Source organism: Silurus meridionalis, chromosome 9 (genome assembly GCF_014805685.1).
Source record: "Silurus meridionalis isolate SWU-2019-XX chromosome 9, ASM1480568v1, whole genome shotgun sequence".
Taxonomy (NCBI): Eukaryota; Metazoa; Chordata; class Actinopteri; order Siluriformes; family Siluridae; genus Silurus; species Silurus meridionalis.
This window is the reverse complement of record NC_060892.1, coordinates 15,644,445-15,666,206: the sequence shown is the minus strand read 5'-3', so window position 1 is coordinate 15,666,206 and position 21,762 is coordinate 15,644,445. Positions and strand designations below refer to the sequence as shown.

At 42.7% G+C, this 21,762-nt stretch overlaps 1 protein-coding gene across 8 annotated transcripts in view; it reads left to right on the top strand.

Annotated features, from left to right (window-relative positions):
- Nucleotides 1–21,762, top strand: part of zfhx3b (zinc finger homeobox 3b) — a 237,870-nt gene that overhangs the window by 143,541 nt on the left and 72,567 nt on the right. For 7 of the 8 annotated variants that reach the window (XM_046856876.1, XM_046856883.1, XM_046856882.1 and 4 more), the window contains 2 exons: nt 2,691–5,784; nt 7,702–8,198. In XM_046856876.1, coding sequence (XP_046712832.1) covers nt 2,727–5,784; nt 7,702–8,198 — 3,555 coding nt within the window. In that variant the 5' untranslated portion in view covers nt 2,691–2,726. The remainder of the gene's footprint in view (nt 1–2,690; nt 5,785–7,701; nt 8,199–21,762) is intronic. The other variant, XM_046856881.1, reaches the window with a different exon arrangement.

The window sequence follows — 21,762 nt, the reverse complement described above, 5'->3', positions numbered from 1 at the left end:
ACCAGACCCACTCTCTGACAGTGTTCATTAGGTTCTGGGCTTTTATTTGGCAAAGGCTTTATCTGTTCACTAGGCCAGACAAGGGACATTCAGAGATCTGAAAAGTTAAATTTTTATGCTTTCTTTGAGGACCTGATAGACCAAATACGCCCTGACGCAATCCTTGATAGCTGTACTGGATATTCTCACAAATCTTACTGTATTGTCTATAATGTAGCCTGTTTTGATTCTTTAAGAGCAAAGTTTGCTATGTTTCTGCTTATCACAGGTTTAAAGTGTCTCCCTGAGCAAATCATTGTACCCAAAACTTGTTTCTTCTGCTAATCACCTTTAGTGCTTTCAGATTTGTTTGGGAATCCTTTGTACTGAATAGAGAGAGAATGGGGTACATATAAGAATGTGTCTTCAAGTCAATTTTATTAGCACAAGAATGATCTACAGAATAATCATAATGCGAAGGTATGGCAGTTTGGAATGCTCTGGAATGACTATAATTCATAATTCTATAATTCTTGTTCAGATGCTACTGTACAGTGTGTACAGCCAGGAGAATTGCCTAAGTGTGATGCACATCTGCCCGGGCTCTCTGGAGATTTAAAGCTTCCACTGCTTTAAACAGGTGTCACAGAGCAAGCAGAACCTGAAAGGGCAAACAGCATTATATACTGGAGCACCTATCTGCGACTGGCAGACTCCAGACAATACTTTTGCACATTGTACAAATTATTAAATTAGACCGTCTTCATTTTAACGTCCAATTCTGGTTGATGTAAGAGGTTGATGTGCAGGTTGGACTTTGTTGGTGATGGACAGTTTCAAGCAGGTTCACCTGTTGAAATGGGTTTAATGTATAATAGTACAGAAATGTATTAGTTTTGTTTTTTAAAGATGGCTGGCATTGGAAATGTTTAAACTGTCTGACAGGGATGATCTAGTTAAGTTAGGGGAGGGGTGGGATATATATAAAAATGACCAAATATAAACACAACAATTACATTTCATTGGGGAAAAACTACAGGATATTGTGCATGTGTGTGTCTTATGCATATCTCTTGTACTGTGGTGGTGGCGCTAGAAGGTAGTGGTGGGTGACGAGGGGGAGTACGTTTTCATCAGATATTCATGAAGAGGGAGTCAGACATTATCAATCTCCTTAGCCAAGCCCAGTGTTGTTTAATATGTATGGAGGGGGGGGGGTGGATGTGGCTGCAGACACAGTGTCTGATCAGCGCTGAAATTTGCATCCCTAAGTAAATAAGTAAATAAATCAAGTGCATGCAGCAAATGTGCTAATCAGGCAGGACTTGACGGTTAGCATGCTTTCAGGAAAGTTTACTCATGTAATATTCAGCATAGGGGGGTCAAAGGGCATGCCAGATTTATTGGTTTTAGTCTGGTTGCCCCCTTTAATCAATGCTGCCTCTATCCCTTTAATAAAATTATTAGCTTAGCACTATCTCTTGCTATCATTTCATGTCCCCGGCCCTCTCTAAATTGCGGCCTGTGGCTCTTGAGCCTCTATTGCGCTCCGGGCAAACCCAAGCCCCCTGAGTGTGCAGCTCCCATTTGTTATGGAAGAGACAGAGGATTGCTGGAGTGTTTAAACCAGCTTATTGCATGCCAGATCAAAACACAGCTGCATCTGGAGTTTTAGGCCAGCCGAGGTCACCAAATTTATTGTCTTTTACTTGCGTTCTTTTTTCATTTATATAGACTGGCATGCTAGAATATATATATATATATATATATATATATATATATATATATATATATATATATATATATATATATATATATATATTATTAAGTCGTTTCCTCTTAGTATGTGTTTTTGCAGTTATACTTGTAACAAACACCAAACTTTTTGCATTTTGAATTTGAGTGAGTGGATTTATCCTACATGTTCTCATGTTTTTAACATTACTATATTGTTGATTTTATTTTATTTTATTTTATCTATTTATTTTACATTCACATTCAGTGTTAAGAGGTAGACATATTTTAACATAGCATTTGAATATTTAATAAACACTTACTCACATATAACAGTTGTGCAAGGTTTTTTTTTGCTGATTTTGGGCTTCTTTTCTCAGTTCTTTACCATTTTGGCTGATAAATCTTAGCTCACTCTCTTTGGGTGTGGGAGATGGATCATGTGCTGATGGTTGGTTTTACTGTGTCTAATTAGCAGCACAATGGAGCTTCTTTATCCATTAAGTTATTCTGTTACTGTTTCTCAGACTGAGCGTTAATTAAAACCGGATGTATGTGGGAATCTTGAATATGGTAGACTCTGAGTGTTGTTTGGAAGATGAAGATAAAAGATGGTAACTTGCTGATATGACAGGAAGAGCCATCTGAGCTGGCTTATTAATGCATGTCTGAGGTATTGTATTTAAGTACCTAATCTACCGTAATGAGCACTCTGTCATTTTCCACTATTAGATCTTGCGCTTTTGTCTCTCAACTAATGCACTATACATCAAGACTGTTCACAGCTCTATACATAGCATTTTCAGTTTATCAAGTCTCTTTGTAACTGAATGTCACTGAATTTTTAGTTTTCAAAAACTGGAGCTAGAAGCATGAAAGGAGTCATTTCTTTAGTTTTCTCGGTTTACATGGCTTATAATTCTCCTTAATTCAGCATTTTTTAATTATATCTTTCTTCTTCTGTGTTCTCTATTCAGGCTTGGATGCGATGAACGCCTCATGTAGGCATCAGCATGGAAAGCTGTGAGTCTCCCGTGGTTTCTGGGACAGACGATGGGCTCAGCTCCTCAACCACCTCCCAGCAGCCTCAGCAGCATCCTCCTCAACCCTGGAACGATCGCTCTAGTGCACAGGTCACTCCCAGCAACCACCCCTCTTCCTTGGATCCCCTGTCTCTCTCAGCTCAGCTTCAGAGTCCCAGCACGACTCGTGAGGTTGTGAGAGAACAGAAACAGCAGCAGCAGCAAACACGGGCCCCTTCCCAGGCTGCTAGTGACAGCTCCACCAGCAGCCAACTACACCCTAGACGAGAAGGGTTGAAGGAGGAGCAGGAAGCAGGGAGCTGTGGAGAGGACGACGAAGACTTGGATGACTTGGACGATATGGAGATTGACAACTGTTTTCCAAGTTTGCAGCCCTTCCCCGGCATTCCTATAGCTCCAGTAGGAGGGGGCATGCCCACTCTCATGCGGCAACAGCCCATCCAGCGGAGGGATGCTATGGAAAGTGGGAGTGAAGAAGGAGAGGAAGAGGAGGAAGAGGAGACCAGTGATGTGGAAAACCTAGCTGGCGAAATTGTCTACCAGCCTGATGGCTCAGCTTACATTGTGGAAAGCCTAAGCCAGCTGATCCAAAGTGATGGAGGCATGACATCGACCTTGCTTCCATCAAATTTTCTCTCTGGCAGTGTTAAACAAGGTGAAGCTCCTGGAACCTCCTCATCAGTTTACCCTCAGATCATCAACACGTTCCACATAGCCTCATCTTTTGGAAAGTGGTTTGGCTCCTCAGACCAAGGTTTCCCCAATACCTCAACCCCAGCAGGCCACAGTCCTGTACTGCACAGTTTCCGCGTTTTTGACGTGCGGCACAAAAGCAACAAGGATTATCTAAACAGCGATGGGTCTGCCAAGAAATCATGTGTATCCAAAGATGTTCCTAACAATGTGGATTTCTCTAAATTTGATGGGCTAGCCCTTTATGGTAAAGGCAAGCCCATTCTCATGTGTTTTCTCTGCAAACTGTCCTTTGGTTATGCTCGTTCCTTTGCTACTCACGCTGTCCATGATCATCGTATGACCTTGTGTGAGGATGAGCGTAGGATTTTGGGCCACAAGCATGCATCTGCCATTATACAGGGCATTGGTAAAGACAAAGAGCCCCTAATTAGCTTCCTGGAACCAAAAAACAAAAGCTGTCCTTCACCACCCAACTTAGTGCCCATGAACTCAGGCCAGAGCTTCTTTGGCACATTCAGTGGAGTCCATTTAGAGTCGGGGAGCAATAGTGGAGAAGGTGAAAGACTCCTTAACAAAGACTCTGATTCTGGTCTTCAGCAACAAGCCCTACTCACCCTGGGAGGCCTTGGAAGTCCCAAGATACCGTCTCTTACCTCAACCCCAGGTCCTGCCAAAGACTCCATTACCCTGCCCAAGGCTCAGAGAGGGAGAACAGAGGGGCCTGTGGGGAAAGAGGGATCTCAGAGAAGGGAAAATAGGGACATGGAGCCCTATGAAAGCAAAACTCTAATTCATGGTGATGAGGTGGCTTCTGAGGAAGAGGAGGAACTTCTTTTAGAAGAAGAGGAGGATGACATGGGGGACGACGGCACTGCATTGGCCTGTGGTGGCAGTAGCAGCAGTGGTGGTGGACAGGTCGGGGAACCAGCTGTCTCAAACCAAAGTATTTCCAAATCTCCTTTATTAATGCCTAGTAGCGCTCTTCAGCCTTCTGCCTGTCCCTCTGCAGCCAGCCCCACACTTAACAGAAAAGTCCCAGCTTCCATGTGCTCTTCTTCTGTCAGGGGATCAGAAGAGGGAATGGCTGTAGATGGTGGAGGGAGGTCTTCAGAGATCCCACTGAGCTTTAACTGCCAGGGGCCCACTGTCCCCATGGCAATGGCAGCAGCCACCAGAAGAGGAGGTGAGGAGGATGGAGCCGCATGCTCCTCAGCAGGGACTTCCTCCCCTCTTGCCTCCAACACTGCTGCTGATGAAAGTGCCAATCGAGATAGTGCCACAGCTCCTGAACCAAATGAATGCCTGGCAGAGGGAGATGATGACAGTGGTGCTCACCTGCACCACCTCCACCACCATCACCACCACCTTCATCCTTCACCACACTCCCACCTCAATTCCCAGCATGCAGGAACCTGTGACATTACTGGGGTGGGAGAGTGCACCCAGAACCATGGGGCTGGGGCAAGTGGAGGAAATGGAGTTGAGTGCCCTAAATGTGACACTGTCCTGGGCTCCTCACGCTCGCTGGGTGGCCATATGACGATGATGCATTCACGCAACTCTTGCAAGACACTGAAGTGTCCCAAGTGCAACTGGCATTACAAGTACCAGCAAACCCTGGAGGCCCACATGAAGGAGAAGCACCCAGACTCTGGGAACTCCTGTGTGTACTGCAGCAGTGGACAGAGTCATCCACGTCTGGCTCGGGGTGAGAGCTACACCTGTGGCTACAAACCCTTTCGTTGTGAAGTTTGCAATTACTCCACCACCACAAAGGGCAATCTGAGCATCCATATGCAGTCAGATAAGCATCTCAACAATATGCAGACCCTGCAGAATGGAGGCTCTATCCCCACAGCCAATGAGCAGGTGTTTGGGCATACACCTGGTGGCGTGGTGTCTGTTCCATCGGCAACCCAGGCCAGCAGTCACCACCCAAGCCACCACCATCATCCGGCACAGTCGTCCACTCACATAGCTGGTCCTTGTGGAGCTCCTTCACCCACCAAGCCCAAAAGCAAACCCACTTGGCGCTGCGAGGTGTGTGACTACGAGACCAATGTGGCTCGCAACCTACGCATCCATATGACTAGTGAGAAGCACATGCACAACATGATGCTGCTTCAGCAGAATGTCACCCAGATGCAACATGGCCGTCTAGGTCTGGGCGCTATGCACTCCCCCTCTGAGGCAGAGCTTTACCAATACTACCTGACCCAAAACATGAGCCTGCCTCCAGGCCTGAAGATGGATCCTACTGGAGCCGATGCCCAATTCTTAATAGGAGGATTTCACCTGGATCCTAGTATGGCTTCCTTGGCTCCAGCACTAGGTGAGTTGTATGGCTTTTTTATTTTTGAGTTATTTGACATAATCTAAATGCACTTCTGCCTTAATTTACTTATAGGATTATTCTCGTTTGAAAAGAGTATTTTGTTTGAAAGAAATTGTGATATGAACGTTTGCCTTGAAAAGAGCACTATTTTCTGAGGGTGACATGTAACTGAACTGGCATGGACCACGATGCAAGCAAAACAGGGAGATTTGTCATTATATTTCTTTTCCTGAAAGAACAGGATGTCACCATAACTGAAGAGTAGATAGCAGTTTTTAACACGTAAAAAGCTCAAGGAGTTACAGTGTTTACAGGAAAGGTTTAAAAGTTTTGACTTTTGCCTGGGTGTAAAGTAGGAGTATACTTTCTCTGTGTCACAGCCACACACAGAAAACAGAAAAGTATGAGGAGAGAGTACACATCATCATTAAATATGAGCCTCAACTTGCTAGTAGCGTCCATTGTGTTAGTCAGGTCACTATTCCTGAAATCCCCAAACACACACACACACACACACACACACACACACACACGCACACACACACACACACACACACACACAAACACACACACACACTCTCTCTCTCTCTCTCTCTCTCTCTCTCTCTCTCTCTCTCTCTCTCTCACACACACACACACACACACACACACACACACACACACACACATTAAAAAGTAAGTATGAATGGGCAGGCCAAACAGCTGACATGCTCATTTCCATGTCAGCATTTTTTTGCTGTTAGCCCTGTCACTATCCTAACCAACTCAGCTCACCTCCTTATGCCCCCTAACTTATAATTGCAGCAATAAATTTTATTTTGGTAAAAGAAATGAAGGAAAATGGCTAATGCGGTGGTGGGGTGGAGGCTTCGGTGTGCCAGCTGCAACCTCACTGTCTGCACAGGCATGTCTATTTTATTTTCTTCTTCTTATACTCTTTATCCTACTTATAAATTAGATCATGCTTGAGAAAATGAATGCAAAAATTTAAAAAATTTTTAAAGTTATTTCTGTTTCCATTTTGTTTTGTCCTATAAGGGGTGACAAATCACAATCTCAATAATCCTATTGTCCAGTCTTGGTATTTTTATAGCCCTTCTCCTTTCAACTAAGAAGAGTAAGTGGTGAGTGAGAGAGAGAGAGACAGACAGACCAACAGACAGACAGACAGACAGACTTTTCTTAAATAAAACTCAATGAAATTTATCAACACACTGTCCTGCCAATTTAGGAGAAAGCAGTTACGAATTTGAAATGTTTTATTGCTTAAAACCAGATACACAGCCACATAAATTATGATAAAAAAAAAACCCTGATTCATACAAAGAAGACTATTTGAAGATGGAATTGTTTACCAAGTGTGAATAAAAATGAGTCAAGGAAAACATAGTTAGGAGAGAAATAGAATCAAGAGTTGATTTGGATGACCCTGGCAACCTATAGAAACAGATTTCTGCACCCCAACGGTGGATCTGCGAATGATTTCAGGGGGTTTTGCCGAATTCTTTTCTGCTATAAAAGTGCAGGTAATAGAAGAAAGTCAGGCAAAAATAAAGGCTGCATACTGCAGCAATAAATAAAAAAAGAGGCTGCTGGAATTAATTTAGTGTAAAGCCAGGCAGGGTCAGCCAGTGTGCTCAGTCTGGCCAGTGATAGATTAAAGATCAGTGAGCAAAGGCAAAGGCACGCAGACTGCTCCTGTTTTGTTCTCTTTTTTAAACACATCTTCTTACACCATCCGATTGCTTTGTCTTGTGACTCTGATGGAGATTGTTCAGAACATTATTCTTATCTCATGCATATTTAAAAACATAAACAAATGAATGTTTAATATCATGAAGAGATAAAGCTGGTTGAGTGTTAAAACAAAAACGAGTAACTGCTGTGCTCGTCTTTCTTACGCTGTGTCTTCAGTAGGAGGGGACATTCCCATGGACGTACGTCTGGGTGGAGGGCAGCTGGTATCCGAGGAGCTGATGACCCTGGGTGAGAGTCTGTCGCAGACCACAGACCCATCGCTTAAGCTCTTCCAGTGCGCCGTGTGCAACCGGTTTACCACTGACAACTTGGACATGCTTGGCTTGCACATGGGTGCTGAGCGCACTCTGCCCGAGGACGAGTGGAAGGCTGTAGTGGGCGACTCCCACCAGTGCAAGCTGTGCTGCTACACCACCCAGCTGAAGGCTAATTTTCAGCTGCACTGCAAGACTGACAAGCATGTGCAAAAGTACCAGCTCGTGGCTCACATTAAGGAGGGTGGCAAGGGGAATGAGTGGCGCTTAAAATGCGTGGCCATCGGGAACCCAGTTCACCTCAAGTGCAATGCCTGTGACTACTACACCAACAGCTTGGAGAAGCTGCGCATGCACACTGTCAATTCCCGCCATGAGGCCAGCCTCAAGCTTTACAAGGTAAGTGATCATTCCAGCTGTGTAGACTTCCACTGTGTAGGATTGCCTAAACTTCCATTCATCCAATGAGAATCTTCTACCACTACCTCTCCCTTAAAACCGTACCCAGACTATGGGTGCTGTGGCTATATTGTATTATAAACCTAGACACTGGAGATAGAAACAGTAGGAGTCGTTAGAGGCAGAAGGACATGGCAGGTCAGCAGGGTGGGAAGGAGGACAGAGGGTGAAATTGGTGGTAGAGAGGATGAAGAAGTGTGAAGTGAGCGAGGAGAGAGGGAAGGGTTCGGTGCTAATACTTCTCGGAGCAGGAAAGGCAGGATCGTTCTCGACAGCTGTATTGATTTTCTCCAGAGTTGGAGCTTCACCTTCTCCTCTAATCATTCCATAATAGCCAATGGATGAACACTCTCTGAACAAATGGCTATAAATCTAACAGGCCTGAATCCACTTAGGCACCTATCCTGTGTGTCTACAGCCCAGGCTCTCAGCGTGGTTAACCCAAACTGGCATTATTGTGCACAGGGACTTCTCTTTTTCCTTCCCTTCTTTATCTGTCCCTTTTCCTCGAACATTTCGCACAAATCCTTATTTACTCCCCAAAGCATTTTCTGAGATATTTGAATACAGTCATTCTCATATGCTCCTTCTGTACACTCTGCCCCCTCTGTATCTCTTCTTTATATATATATATACTTATGTTCTTGGAAGTTAAATGTCCAAAAACAGCTATTAAATAGTTTCAGGTTTTATTGATTTAACTTTTCAAAGACAAACACTTTGTACCAAGTTTCACTGCACCAGAACAAATATTGCTCAAAACCAATAGCAAAAAATTGGTTCTCAATATAGTGGGCTTTAATCACATTTATCACAGCTGTGATAAACAGAATAAATTGGGAATAACCGTGCACACTCCATCTGCTCCATCAGAAAGCTGCGGGTTTGTTATGAATGGGTTCCTTATAGTCCACTGATGGCTTTATTACAGGTTTTCGGTGTATGAGCTCTTTATAGTACAGCATCAAGCTCACTACGTGAGAGAAATTGTTTCTCAGCATCCCATTAAGAGTGAAGGTGTGAGATGGAACTCCCAGGTCAGTCACAACACTGGCCTTGACGGTAGTGCTGTGAAAGCACCTTAATTGAGCAACAAAGGCAGTGTTTAGCTCACAGAACTCTCAGGACCTTTGGTAAAGGCTGACCGACTGCCTTACCCTGTTCAGGCCTTGACATGTTGTCAGAATATTTACAAATTCCTCAACATCTGAAATATGTAACATGAGCCACATGACTAGCCTGTGGAGGCAGTCTGATTTTGCTTAAGGCATGGTTTTTGACCTAGCAAATGAGGTTAAGCTTGCCTTCAGCACCTTGCTATGTAAATTACTATTCAAAACCACATGGTATGTTTGGATTTGACATTAATTTTCACTCAAGTGCTCATGTAATTAAATTTTCAAGATTAGTTTAGAGGCACAGCCTCATCTCTGTGGCTCTCAAGGTAACTGAGATGCGTTGCACCCATCTCTCTTTAATTGTAGGCTTAAAAATATTCCACACATCAAGCTCTGATGTATTTAAAACAGTTACTTAGCCCACAGTACTCCAGGGATCCAAAAAGTAAATGAGATGTTACCAACAAATAGAGCAACTTCCACATCATCTCACCTGCTAATGGAGACATTCACAAGTTATGACTAACAAATGTGGGTTTCTTTTTAAATAAACACACAAGGATGCTGAGTTTGTTCTGTTGAGGTGACACACCACTCCGTAGCATCACAGACTTCATGTCCCATTTGCTTTTTGGCAATGGTGGTAGACTCTGACAGTCCAAGCATAATATTCTTATCCAGAATGCTGGATTCAGTCTTTGAGCAGGTCAAATGAAAGCTGACATAAAATGCGTAATATTTTTGGACTTTTTGGAAAGAATATAAATCAAGTCAGCATAAACAGTGTGTTAGATGTGGGAGATCTTTGGGACACTTCACCCAAATCTAACTGGTTTGCATTGAACAGTCCCTTTGTGTGCACAGCTTCGTATAAATTGGAGTCTGTAATTACTTGAATTAAAAAGAAAGGTTTAAACTGAGGGCTAAGCTGAATGGGATAATTTGAGAGTCTGTGGTATGCAGCCCATATTAGGCCTTTCTAAAAATATGCCTCCACCCACCACTCCACATATTGGAATGTTCTGAAAGCTCATGGAAAGCTCAGGCAAGTTGTTCTAACCACATGGACCACCATAGAACCCAGGCCAGGGATGAGATCAGGTCGTTCCATTTTACCTCTCTGTTGGTCTGTATATTTTTTCCTTGGTGCACCTTCTCTTGCTCTGTACAAGTTCATGCTTGCTAGCGGTTTTGTAGTGGTCAGCATGATGTCATGATGGTCACCCAATAAGCAGTTGCAGATGGGCCACACAACAAAATTCAGGTCAATTTACAGTTTAGTCTTTAGAGTTTTTCTCCCTCTTTCCTGCGCCAAGAGTGGAAATCCACAAATATTCCGGTTTCTCTTACAAAGCACCATAATATACACAAATCTAGAGGTGTGGCCATAGGACAAAAATATCATATCACTTTATTTGAAATAGAGATTTACACTACATGACATATATCACCTGCATTTAAAAAATTATAAATGAATGATTCAAATTCGACCATTTTTGTTTACATTGGTCTACCAAAAAAAGTTAAATTGTCCAGCCCTAGTTAAAATTAGGCTAATTGTTAAATATGTACTCATGCACCCCGGGAAAGAAAAAAAACACACACCTAGGGGCTATTTTGCTTTTTTTCTGTGAGGGGGGCGAAAACAGGATCAAAACCAACACAGATCTGGGAGGACATGCAAAACTTCCTAGCTTTTTCTACCCTTTTTATTTGTAAACTTGCAACACCCAAAATTAGTTCACAACTGTACGTCTTGAATAGACGTTTTGTGCTGAGCATTTATGAAGTCTCCACTAGAGAAGACTATACAGTAGAAGTGTCTTCAAGTATCTGAAGTACTTTTATATTTAAGTAAATCCACTCAAGTAGAACAATTACCAGACGAATTGCTCATAGCCATCACTAATGTAATGACTGGATTAAATACCTTTGGATTTTTTTTTTTGTTACTTGTGCAGTGTTTACTTTGTTCTTGCATAAAGAGGCACTCAATGTTAAATCTTTACTATGGGTGATGTAACTGTATTTGAAGAAAAGAATAGAAGTAAAGTCAGAAACCTTCAAATGCACATGTCGGTGATTGTATTTTGTGTAATCAGTTATGTTAGATCGTGCCGATAAGAAACCTTTACTGGAGTTAGACATAACTCTGGACTACTTCAGACAACCTGGGTGTAGCCAGGGCGAGCCTGGGCCAGGCGTGAGCTTCCAGTCAGACCTTTCAGGGGAGCAGGAGGAGCATGGGGGTTAGCTGGCTACCTTCCTCGTCTCGGGGGCCACTGCTATCTGCAGTAATTGAGATTGATTGGATGTTATTTTTCCTCTTGCAAATGTAGTCCATTAGCTTGGCACATGCATAATCAGTTTAGGCCGCAGTTAACTGAATGTAATCATGTTCCTCGGTGTCTGCTCGCACAAAATCCACTCCAGATGCCTCTTGGCCGTGGAAAGAGAGGAAGAAAGTGCCGTCACTATCACATAGGGAATCTTTAGGAACCCCTCGTACACTACCTCCCCTCCAGTGTGTCGTTTTTTTTTCCTGGTCTCACTCTATTAAATGCACAAGGATCTACACAAACTCACATGTGCACACAAGCACACATTCAGCCACTACCGCTGGCCCAAGCTTGTGCAAATAGATCACATTCTGTCATACATCGCCTCTGCTAATACGCTCCCAGCCCACCAAATCCAGCCGCAAAGTGTAGGCATTTTTTTGGACAGGCTTCCCGCTTCTTATTTTCCCCTCCAGTGCAATCCAACTGGAGCAGCTCAGTGGTGTGGAGGGAAAAATGTCCACGCTCTGTGGAGAACAGAGGAAAAACGCAGTAAAACAAAATAGACAGTGATGCAAGGGAAAGGATTAACTATGGCCGCCACAGGGAATCACATTAGCGTGGCTCTCAGTAACAACTTTCATTCATTTCATTCAGGCTTCAGATATGTCAGCTTTTGTTTTTACCGTTGAATAGAGTTGGGACTGGTGGATTTCTGTAATGCTATCTGTGAAGGAAGGAGGGTTAGGAGAATGAGAGAATGAAAGAGACACACCCCAACTATACAAGCTTGCCCTCTAGACATCAGTCAGGAGAAGAGATGGAGTGAGGGCGGGGGTAGGGGTCGGGGTGGAGGGGGGATGGGGGCGTAGGAGGGCAGGCGTCAGGTCTGAGAGCGATAGAACGAGGCAGAGAGACGTTTAGACTGAGATACTCTCCTAATTATCATGGCTAGCCTGTGATTGTTCAGTAATAGTGCTCAGTGGGCAAAAAAGGTTGCTCCTCTTCCAGGAAGAGCCGAGCTCTGATTTACTGGTAGTACAGCGCTAATAAAGCACTTGCGCTGTGTCCACACCGCCACCACTCAGACATCCTGCTCAACCCCCCCCTCCTCCTTTCCCCATCACTGTTAAAGACATAGTATCCTACCACTTTGTACAGCATACATGCTGTATATTTTCCTTGAAATTGTGACTTATGTGCAAAATAAGATTTTCCTCTCTAGAAATGTATGCTCAAATGGTGTTTAAGTTCATGACAAGACCTCCACTAGCTTGACCCATGACCCTCCAGATCACCTTTGAACCTCATCTGCTCCTTTCTGCCAGGAGGGTGCTGAACACATGCTTTACAATAAGCCAAATGGAGAATGGCTTTCTCTGTAAAGCAGGCCCAAGGATTGGCCAGTGGGGCTTCCAGTCACAGATTGAGTGGGTGTGGATAAGCTCGGCGTTGGTCCGTAGCGAAAAAGGGAGGGCTTGAGACTGCATATCTCTGGCAGTCTAGAGCAATTTCACAACTCTTTGCGGCTCCCTCGTTGGAAAAGGCCAGCCGGCGACCCGTGGCTGTTTAGCTGCTCCGGCCCTGCTGATGGTTAGCAGTGCATCTGTCCTTCTGTGTGTGTGTGTGTGTGTGTGTGTGTGTGTGTGTGTGTGTGTGTGTGTGTGTGTGTGTGTGTGTGTGTGTGTGTTTGTGTGTGTGCATGTGTATGAGTGTTTATGTGGACCAGCAGCCAACCAGGCACACTCTAGTTTTCCCGTTAAGCCATCTTTTTGTCAGGATTGTAAAAGTAAACACAAAGAGGAAAGAGATCTGGAAGGGGGTATACAGAGATAAAGAGGCTAACCTGTAATAGAGAGTGTACAATATTGTGTGTTGTGCTAATAGCTAAATTGTGCTTTGATTACTTTCACACACACCCCGTACACATACTTTTTCACACAGTATGTTGCCATTATTTTTTTTTATTAGCAGCATATTCAACAAACAATGAAAATCTGTGTGCGAGTGACTGTGTATGTGTGTGTGGGAGTTAGGAAGTTGAACTAGGAGGAAACTGACATAAATGTGTATTTTTATTTTTTACTTTGAGTTCGCTTTTGTGTCTGAATGAAAGTGTCTCAACCTTTTCTCCTCCTCTTGTCCCAGAAAATTAATAAACAAGACAGCTACCCGTCACACACCACAAAACGGAGCAGCGTGGCTGGGTGGTCCTGTGCTATGCTCTAGTTAAGGTTAAATATCTTTAATCCAACAAGCCTGAAAAGCTAAACATTCTCCACTGCCAAATCTTTCCTCAGCCTTTTTTCATCCTCTCTGAGACTCTTTTTTCCCCCTCTCTCCTGCTTCCTTTCCCCTTCCTTTCCTCTTCATCATGTTCATCTCTCATCATGTTTTCCTCGTGTCTTTCGCTGCAGAGTTGTTTACACATCAGCTAATTTATTCACTCGACGGTAGATCTGCGTTTCATCAAACACCTTATAAAGGATAAACAGAGGATCTAGCCTTAGTGAAAATAGAGCAAACAAACAATGTTGATTTTGTCAGTTGCCATGCTTCACCTTGTCATCTTGACCAGATGCTGGTCCATTTTTTTTTTTTTTACTAAACAGGGGTGAATAAGCCCTATGTAGCCAGTGACAAATGATTTCCTTCTCCTTGTAATGCAGAATCCATCGATTTGAACTGTTCAAAAATACTCATAATGTAAGTGTCTAGTTTAATCAGGTCTATATCTATTTGATTTAATGTTGCTTTTGCTCATATTTGTCAGTCAAATGTTTAAGGCAAATTACAACAGAGGACTTGACTGAGTGGTAGAACAGAAATCCCGGGTCATTGCCCTATTGGTTGAGGGCTGGTCACCGTGGAAACAATTACTAACTGGTAAATAATATTCCTTTGATGAGACAGAAAGAGAGAGACAGAAAACAAGGGAAGGCGGCCTCACTAGCTCATAGGCATCAATACATCAGTGCCCAATCAGTCAGATTAAAGGTTTTTGAGTAGCCTGGGCCTCAGCAACGTTTTGCTCATGGTGCTCAGTGAAGGGAAGAGGGGCAGAATGTATGAGTTTGTGTGCTGTTTTGGGTTCAGGAAGCTCAGCCGAGTCCAGAAAATGAAGCTGTGGACCTCACTCACTCTTTCCCCTTCTGACCCTGAGACAGAAGCAGGATTGGATTTGGGAGCCCGTTCACATTTTTCTGGAGCTGTAAACTAAGGTAAAGGCAACAGCAGTAACTATGCTGATCTGCCTTCTGTGTTCATGAAAAACAGTAAAACTGAAGACAAAGAGGATCCTGACCTGATTGGCGCACCGTCAACGGCTCATCTTTCTAGGCCACAGGTGTCAAACTTGAACGGGGCTTGTTGCTTTGTTATGTTAGACCCGTGCAGAATTAGAGTAAATAATATTGAAACAACTCGACATTTTCACTCAATCTGGAATACCAGACCAGTAGCATAGCGACTGGTCGTGTTCTAGTGCAACATGCATGGGCATTCATCTTGCAGCTCTCAAATGCTTGTTAAAATTGACTCCTGTCTGCTGAGTCTGATGTAAAAATAGATTCCGAAACGCGTCAGGCCTTTACTGTGATTCAGTGATTGACTCTAAATCCCTAAAAGTATCACCCAATGTAGAGATCTACGAAATGTTTAAAAAAAGAGAAATTGATGGAGTTCGAAGACAAAGAGAGATGGGAGAGACATGTACATTCTGAGCAGAGATGAGCCTGTAAGAGTTCTTTTGAAAGGTCTCGCATAACATTAAATTACTTTAGTTGTGGTGTTTCAAAATAAATGAATATGGATTTATTAAAAAATTAATAATTAATGTTATTAGCTAATTTTATTACCTTTTTTTTTTTCTTTTTAAAACCTACATTCATTTAGTCATTTTCAGTATGTTCTAGTGGCAGACCAAGAAACTAGAGAACTGAGGGGAAACCAATAAGAAAACATGTACCCTGGATCTCTGTTAATTACAAAAAAATATCTTAAAAAATGAATAGTCTTAGATCATAGCCAATTAAAAGCTCACAAAAAAAAACGCTGATGTGATCGGTGTAGAATCTGAGTTTGATACCCATTGTTCTGCATAGATCTCGCATTACAATCAGGGGATTTCCTGAACATCTTCTGTTCAGCAGCACCGAGCTGATAAAGTCAAACCCAGCCTCCCCTGCTGAGACGGACGCCCAGTGAAGCGTCTTATGTACAGCCTAATTGCTGTGCGCCGGAGTCCAGGGTTAGGACTGGGAGCTGTAAATCTATCAGCATTATGGGGGCAATGATCTCGCCAGATGTAGAGTGCAGATTTTCATCCCTTTGTAATTAAGCAGTTCAGCCTGGGGTGTCATATGGTTTTTATTGAGGCCCCCTTTGAAAAAAATAATTTCGCACCTTGTTTTCTCATCAGGCACTTTTATTCCTTATATATATATATATATATATATATATATATATATATATATATATATATATATATATATATATATATATATATATAATGCTCAAAATCTATCTCTAATAAAAACTATTTATTAGAGAACCAAACTTTTTGGAAGTGAAGAAGTGCAGGTGAACAAACATTTCTCTTCATCTCTTTGCCGTTTTTATGGCTCCACATGCCATCCTTACATTTTCACTTCTCTCAGCGTCCACCTGTGTTTGACTTTATGCTTCTCAAGGTGACGAGAGAGTGAATGAAAGAGCCGTAGCGAGTTTGAGGGACAAGCAGAGCTGTTTTTCAAGGGCAAACATTTACCGTGACTTTATAGCCCACACATTCTCTGGCTGCGGCTCCCCCATACAGAAGTGTGAAGAAGGAAAAAACACACACTCTAACACATGGTGTCATAGGCTCGCTGGTGCTCTGATCCCCCCATGCAGCCCCCCCCTGCTGATGTGGTGAACTCTGAGGTCAACCTCTTGGAGGTGCCTTTTTTTTTTTATTGGTCACAGCTGCTGAAATAAGTCGGAATGCGTTTTCTTTTTTTTTTAGCTGTTTTTTAAGCGGTTTCACACATTTGTGTTTTATGAAGCATTTTTTTTATGTTGATTTATGAATTTGGCACTCTGGCTGAAAAGATGCGACCAGGAGACAGTGGAGGAAGTCTTAAGCATTTTGGAAACTGCAACATTCCTCGACTTTCTCTTCAGCACCATCTCCACATTTGGCCAACAGCAGGTCTTAAATTTGATTTCAGCAGCTTTGGATTCTTTATACGATCATGGTAATCTGTGTCATTTTTCAGGAATGTCCTTAATTTATTCTTGTTAGGTTGGCGGTTTTTCTCCTAATTTGAACCAGAAGGCTTGTCTGGGCTACTGTACCAATGAGGTCGTCGTTTTTTTTGCCATTTGAGTATATTGCCAACCCCTCAATCTGCTATGCAAATGATTATTCAAATTATTGTAGTATTAAATTAAACTCTGAAAGAGGGGAAGGGAGGACCTTATTAATGAGTTATATGAAGCAGGCTTTATTACATTTTTGTTGATGTTGCAATAGGAAGTGCTGTCTGTTGCTCTCTCTCTCTCTCTCTCTCTCTCTCTCTCTCTCTCTCTTTTCTCTCTCTATCTCACACACTCTCACATAAGTCTATTCATTCAGCACCATCAGGTCCCACTGGTTCCAGTTCTCTATCCACACAGCATATGCAGAACCAGGCTTTTGTTCTGTCCTATTTCTGAATGACTCTCCAGTGTCTTGGCCCTTGCTTCCACAGAACAGTATCGCTGATGAGTTATGAGGCCAGCTTTGGTCTTTTTAGCATCTCAGACTGCAGAAGAATATTTCCCCTATCGATTTCAGCAGGGATATTTTTCCCCCACTTAATGATATAAAGACTGGTGCATTCTTTCTGCAAATAAAAAATTCAAGCCTATACTTAATTTTATAATAACTAATAAAAGGTAAGGCTTATAATCGTATAACGACCGAGTGTTTTTAAAGCACCTTTAATGTGAGAAAATGTGAGTTCTCTTGTATCAGTTGACTGAAAGATAAAAATGGTACTAATGGAACTAAATTTACTGGTGTTTTTATTAAGTTTAGTACAGAGTGTGACAAGCATGACACAATCTGTTTAAATTCCACCTGATCAGCCTTTTGACTTCCCAGTTATCTCATAAAGTTGTGGTTTCTAATGAGAGCTATTGCTCTCGGTTCTTGGAAGTGTGTCAAGTGCTTTCGAAGCTCGAAAATCCTCCTTGGCCTACTTGCGGCAGAGAATTCCCAATATTCAACTTAACTTTTAAATCATTAAACACGATGAAGCCATCTCCACAAAGTCAGGGCTTTATGTACGAAAGTCAAATGCCATCTGCCATCTCCTATCAGAGGCAACAGCCATCAGAGTGGGGTTACGAAGGCAGAACAGGAAAAGCCATTAACTGCCAATCACCGCATCGATCGACAAGCCAGAGCACCACTACCATCACCCCCCCCCCCCTTCCTCCTCCTTTACTCCCTTATGCATGTTAACTTCCTTATATTCTCCTTTATTAGGATTTGCCTGATGATGTCAGCGAGAGACAGTATAAGCCTGAGATTAGTCTTAGTTCTTGATTGAACTGGGATTTTTAATATAGATGGTCATCATCAAGGCGTTCTGATTTTTTTTTTTTGTCTTAAATCCTTCCACTTTTAATGTAGAGCTTTAAGAGAAAAAGTCTTTCTCTTCGAAACATTTAAAAAACGTTAATAAAACATGTACTGTTTGCATACCACTTAAGGTTATTACATTTACTTACACTTACAGTTATTACATGCCACCACTCCTTTTCTCGTTCTAAGTTTTTTGGGTCTCCACATCAGAAGAAAAGAGAAAACTAATAGAGTCTGTGAAGGACGAATAAGAAAGATGGCGATTGATTTTGGGTTTTTTTTTTTCACTCTTCGCCTGATTTTTGACTGCATCGTTAGGAGTGAGGGGTCATTAAAAGAATATATACCGACTTCCTGGCTTAATAGAGATGCTGTATATCAGAACAAGATCAGGAGCGGAGGTCAGGGCTGGGGGGAGCAATTAAAGGCAGTGGATCAGCCTGAGGCCAGCCGTCCCATTGTGTAGGCTTCAGACGGGAATAGCTAGGTGGGCAAAGTGGTAGCAGAAGGCCATGCATATTGAACGCTAGCTTCTTATTAATTTATTGAACATGAGTCCGGTACTTATGACAGTACACAAAAATGGAATGCGCCTAGAGATATAGCAGGTTGTGTAATTTGCTGTGGTTAACACACCTGTTAGGTGGTTGGGGGTTTTTTTGGTTTCGATCGTATTCATTATTCTGAAATGAGGTATACATTGAGGCCCACTCCCTATGATCACATAAAAATGGCAATAATATGAATGTGGCCTGGGGTCTCCTGCTCCCCAGTTCTGATGCCATGGTGGCCTCATTGACTGGGTGGGGTGGTGGGTGAAGGGGGGGGGGGTAGTGGAGTAGTGGAGAGAGCTATAGAGGGAGAGAGGGAGTGAAAAAAGATGGACAAAGATACAATCCAGACCAGGCATTCATCCCTCCCCCAATATCCCTTGTCCAACTCGTAAATATTTGTGTGGCTGATTTATAAACAGCCCAGACCTAAGCCGAGATCAAAGTGAACTATATCGGTTATAGAAGATCTTCTCGCCGCATTTCCCTACATGTTGTGCTTATGCCTATTAAAGACCAGGCCATATATTACAAGCCATATTGGCAGAGTGCTTCAGCTTTGGCGGTGAGGCTCTTAGGCCACAGAGGAACAACTCTGATAGCTTAAACACTGAGCACTTATGTACAGTTATGTAACTGCTTTCGGACTCTTTGAGGTGACTGGCAGAATGCAGATGGCAGCAAGTCTTGTGATGTTATGAATGGCTGTGATATGCAGGATCAGGAGCCAGCAAGTCGCAGCCAGGAAGATATTGGACAGCTGCACAAACCACAGGCTAGGGACTGGGGTCTCAGGAAATAAACACATATTGTTCCTTTTTTTCCATCATACCAATGCAGTGTACTTTCTGCATTAGGAAATAAAGTACATGTCAGCTGTCTCCATTCCAGTCCAAGTACAAGAGAGCTAGCTGGTTTATGCAGGGGATCCACAGATATTGCTGATCCATGTCCAAAACCAAACACTATAGGGAAGCGGCAAGAAAAAGAGTCATTCCCTAGAAAAAGCCCCTTGCTTTTTTTCCCAACAAAAGGTAAAATAAACGAGGGTCCATCGCCAGTGGCCAATGTGAAATTTCAAGAGCTGGTACTAAACAGCTTTTCCTAATTCGGTTAACTTCTCAACCCATATATACTTAATGGATTACCTTGTCTAATTAGTTTATAGCCCTGCATTGTCAGGGCTTGTGTTCATTAGCAACATGTTGCACGCAGTACAAGCATAGTGGTGATTGTGTGTGGAGTAATGGAGAGGAATGTGTGGAGTTACTGTCTCAAAGCTTTTGGGCTTTAGGTTTAAGCCTGAAGTCTTTTTACAAATTTTGGAATCTGCTCTATTGTCCAGTTTCCTCCTCCCAGTTCAAAATCCCTCTAAATTGCCCCAGGTTGGGAATGAACCTAGCACACCTAGGATAGGCTCCAGATCCACCGAAGATGAATGAACCAATAATATAGTGAAAAATTAGTTATTTGACAGAAGAGCTCTACTTAGGTATCATTGGAAGCAAAACATACTCCTTCCAAGCACTCTTGAATCTAAGCGACTTACTTGCCTCTGGCCATTAGCATCAAGGTGAGAGGATTTCTGTCTGGTTAGGTCAGCTGGTGAGCGGCTCTCGGCAGGTAGAGGAGAGCAGAGCAGTTTGCTATGCAGCTGCTTCAAAGCCAAGCGCCACCAGCTCCACCCTCCCCATCAGAAATCTGACGTAGAGCAAGGCAGCCACAGCTTTGGTCTGGTAAGGGGTTACTGAATTATTACTGATGCTTTCGGGGTAACTGTCCGACCACAGGTCTGGAGAGTATTAATCATTTATTTGATTGTCTGCATGTGCTGATTAATCAATTTGAGGGAGATCTGCAGGATTAACTACCCTATTATTCCCGTGTAAGAACAGATAAGAGATAAGGCTTTAAAATATCATGTTCCATTTATCATTTATTTTTAGTCCCCTGCTGATGACGGTGAAATAAAAACTGTGAAAGCTAAAGGGAATGGGTCAAGGCAGAAGTGGGAAAGAGGAGTGTAGAATTTAATAGGAGAAAGCTTTGGCTTTAGAGCTTTAAACCAGGATGAGGCAGAATTTAAGAGTACTTCAGAGAAGGCACAGCTTTGGCATGGAGATCCTGATCAGGCTTTTGATATGCTAAAAAGATAAGTAATAAGCAGAGACTGAACAGGGGGGGACAACAGGAAGTGGGGGGTAGGGACTCAACCGAAAGAGCGTTAGAGGTTAATCAGTAGATTCTTCTGTTTAATTCCTTACCAGGTGAGTGAGTTTTTACCTGCTTGCGGCTCTACATGATGGTTCTCGGTAGTTCCTGGGTGCCACACCCTTGCCAGTCTACTCTATAAATTTCTATCCGCTGTCTGGTTAATGTGTTATGTCATGTGGTAATTCCTTTGATTCCGACATACCTCCGTTTGTAAATACATCCAGTTCTCAAAGAGCTGTGGTTACTTTTACAAGCACGGTGCCCCCGGCACTTGGAGAATGCAGGGGCGAGAAAGAGAATAAGAGAGCGAGAGACAGAGAGGGCAAGAGGAAAAACAGCAGAGAGGAAAGCAAGAGCTGGTTGCACAGCCTGACATACTCATCCTGTGGTTTCTGTGCCAAACCTTTAAACTCCCACAGAACTCTGAGCCGAATAAGGAGCGCTAGAAGCACACACTGGCCCAATTATTTCCTTTTTTCAGCACATTCTACTTATTCTTACACTTTTCTCTCTGTGAATTTCCTAGGCTTGTCAAATTGCATTCCGATCAGCGCAGTGCATTTGGTTTAGAATTCTTAGAAAAAAGGTTTTGAATTTTAATGTGTTCAAATATTATTTGGCCCTTTATACTGGAATAGGGAATAAAACACTTTTTATAATCCACAAACTGGTGATGTGATTTTGTTATATACCTCATATACCACAGAAAAATTCGTTTTTAAAGTGTTT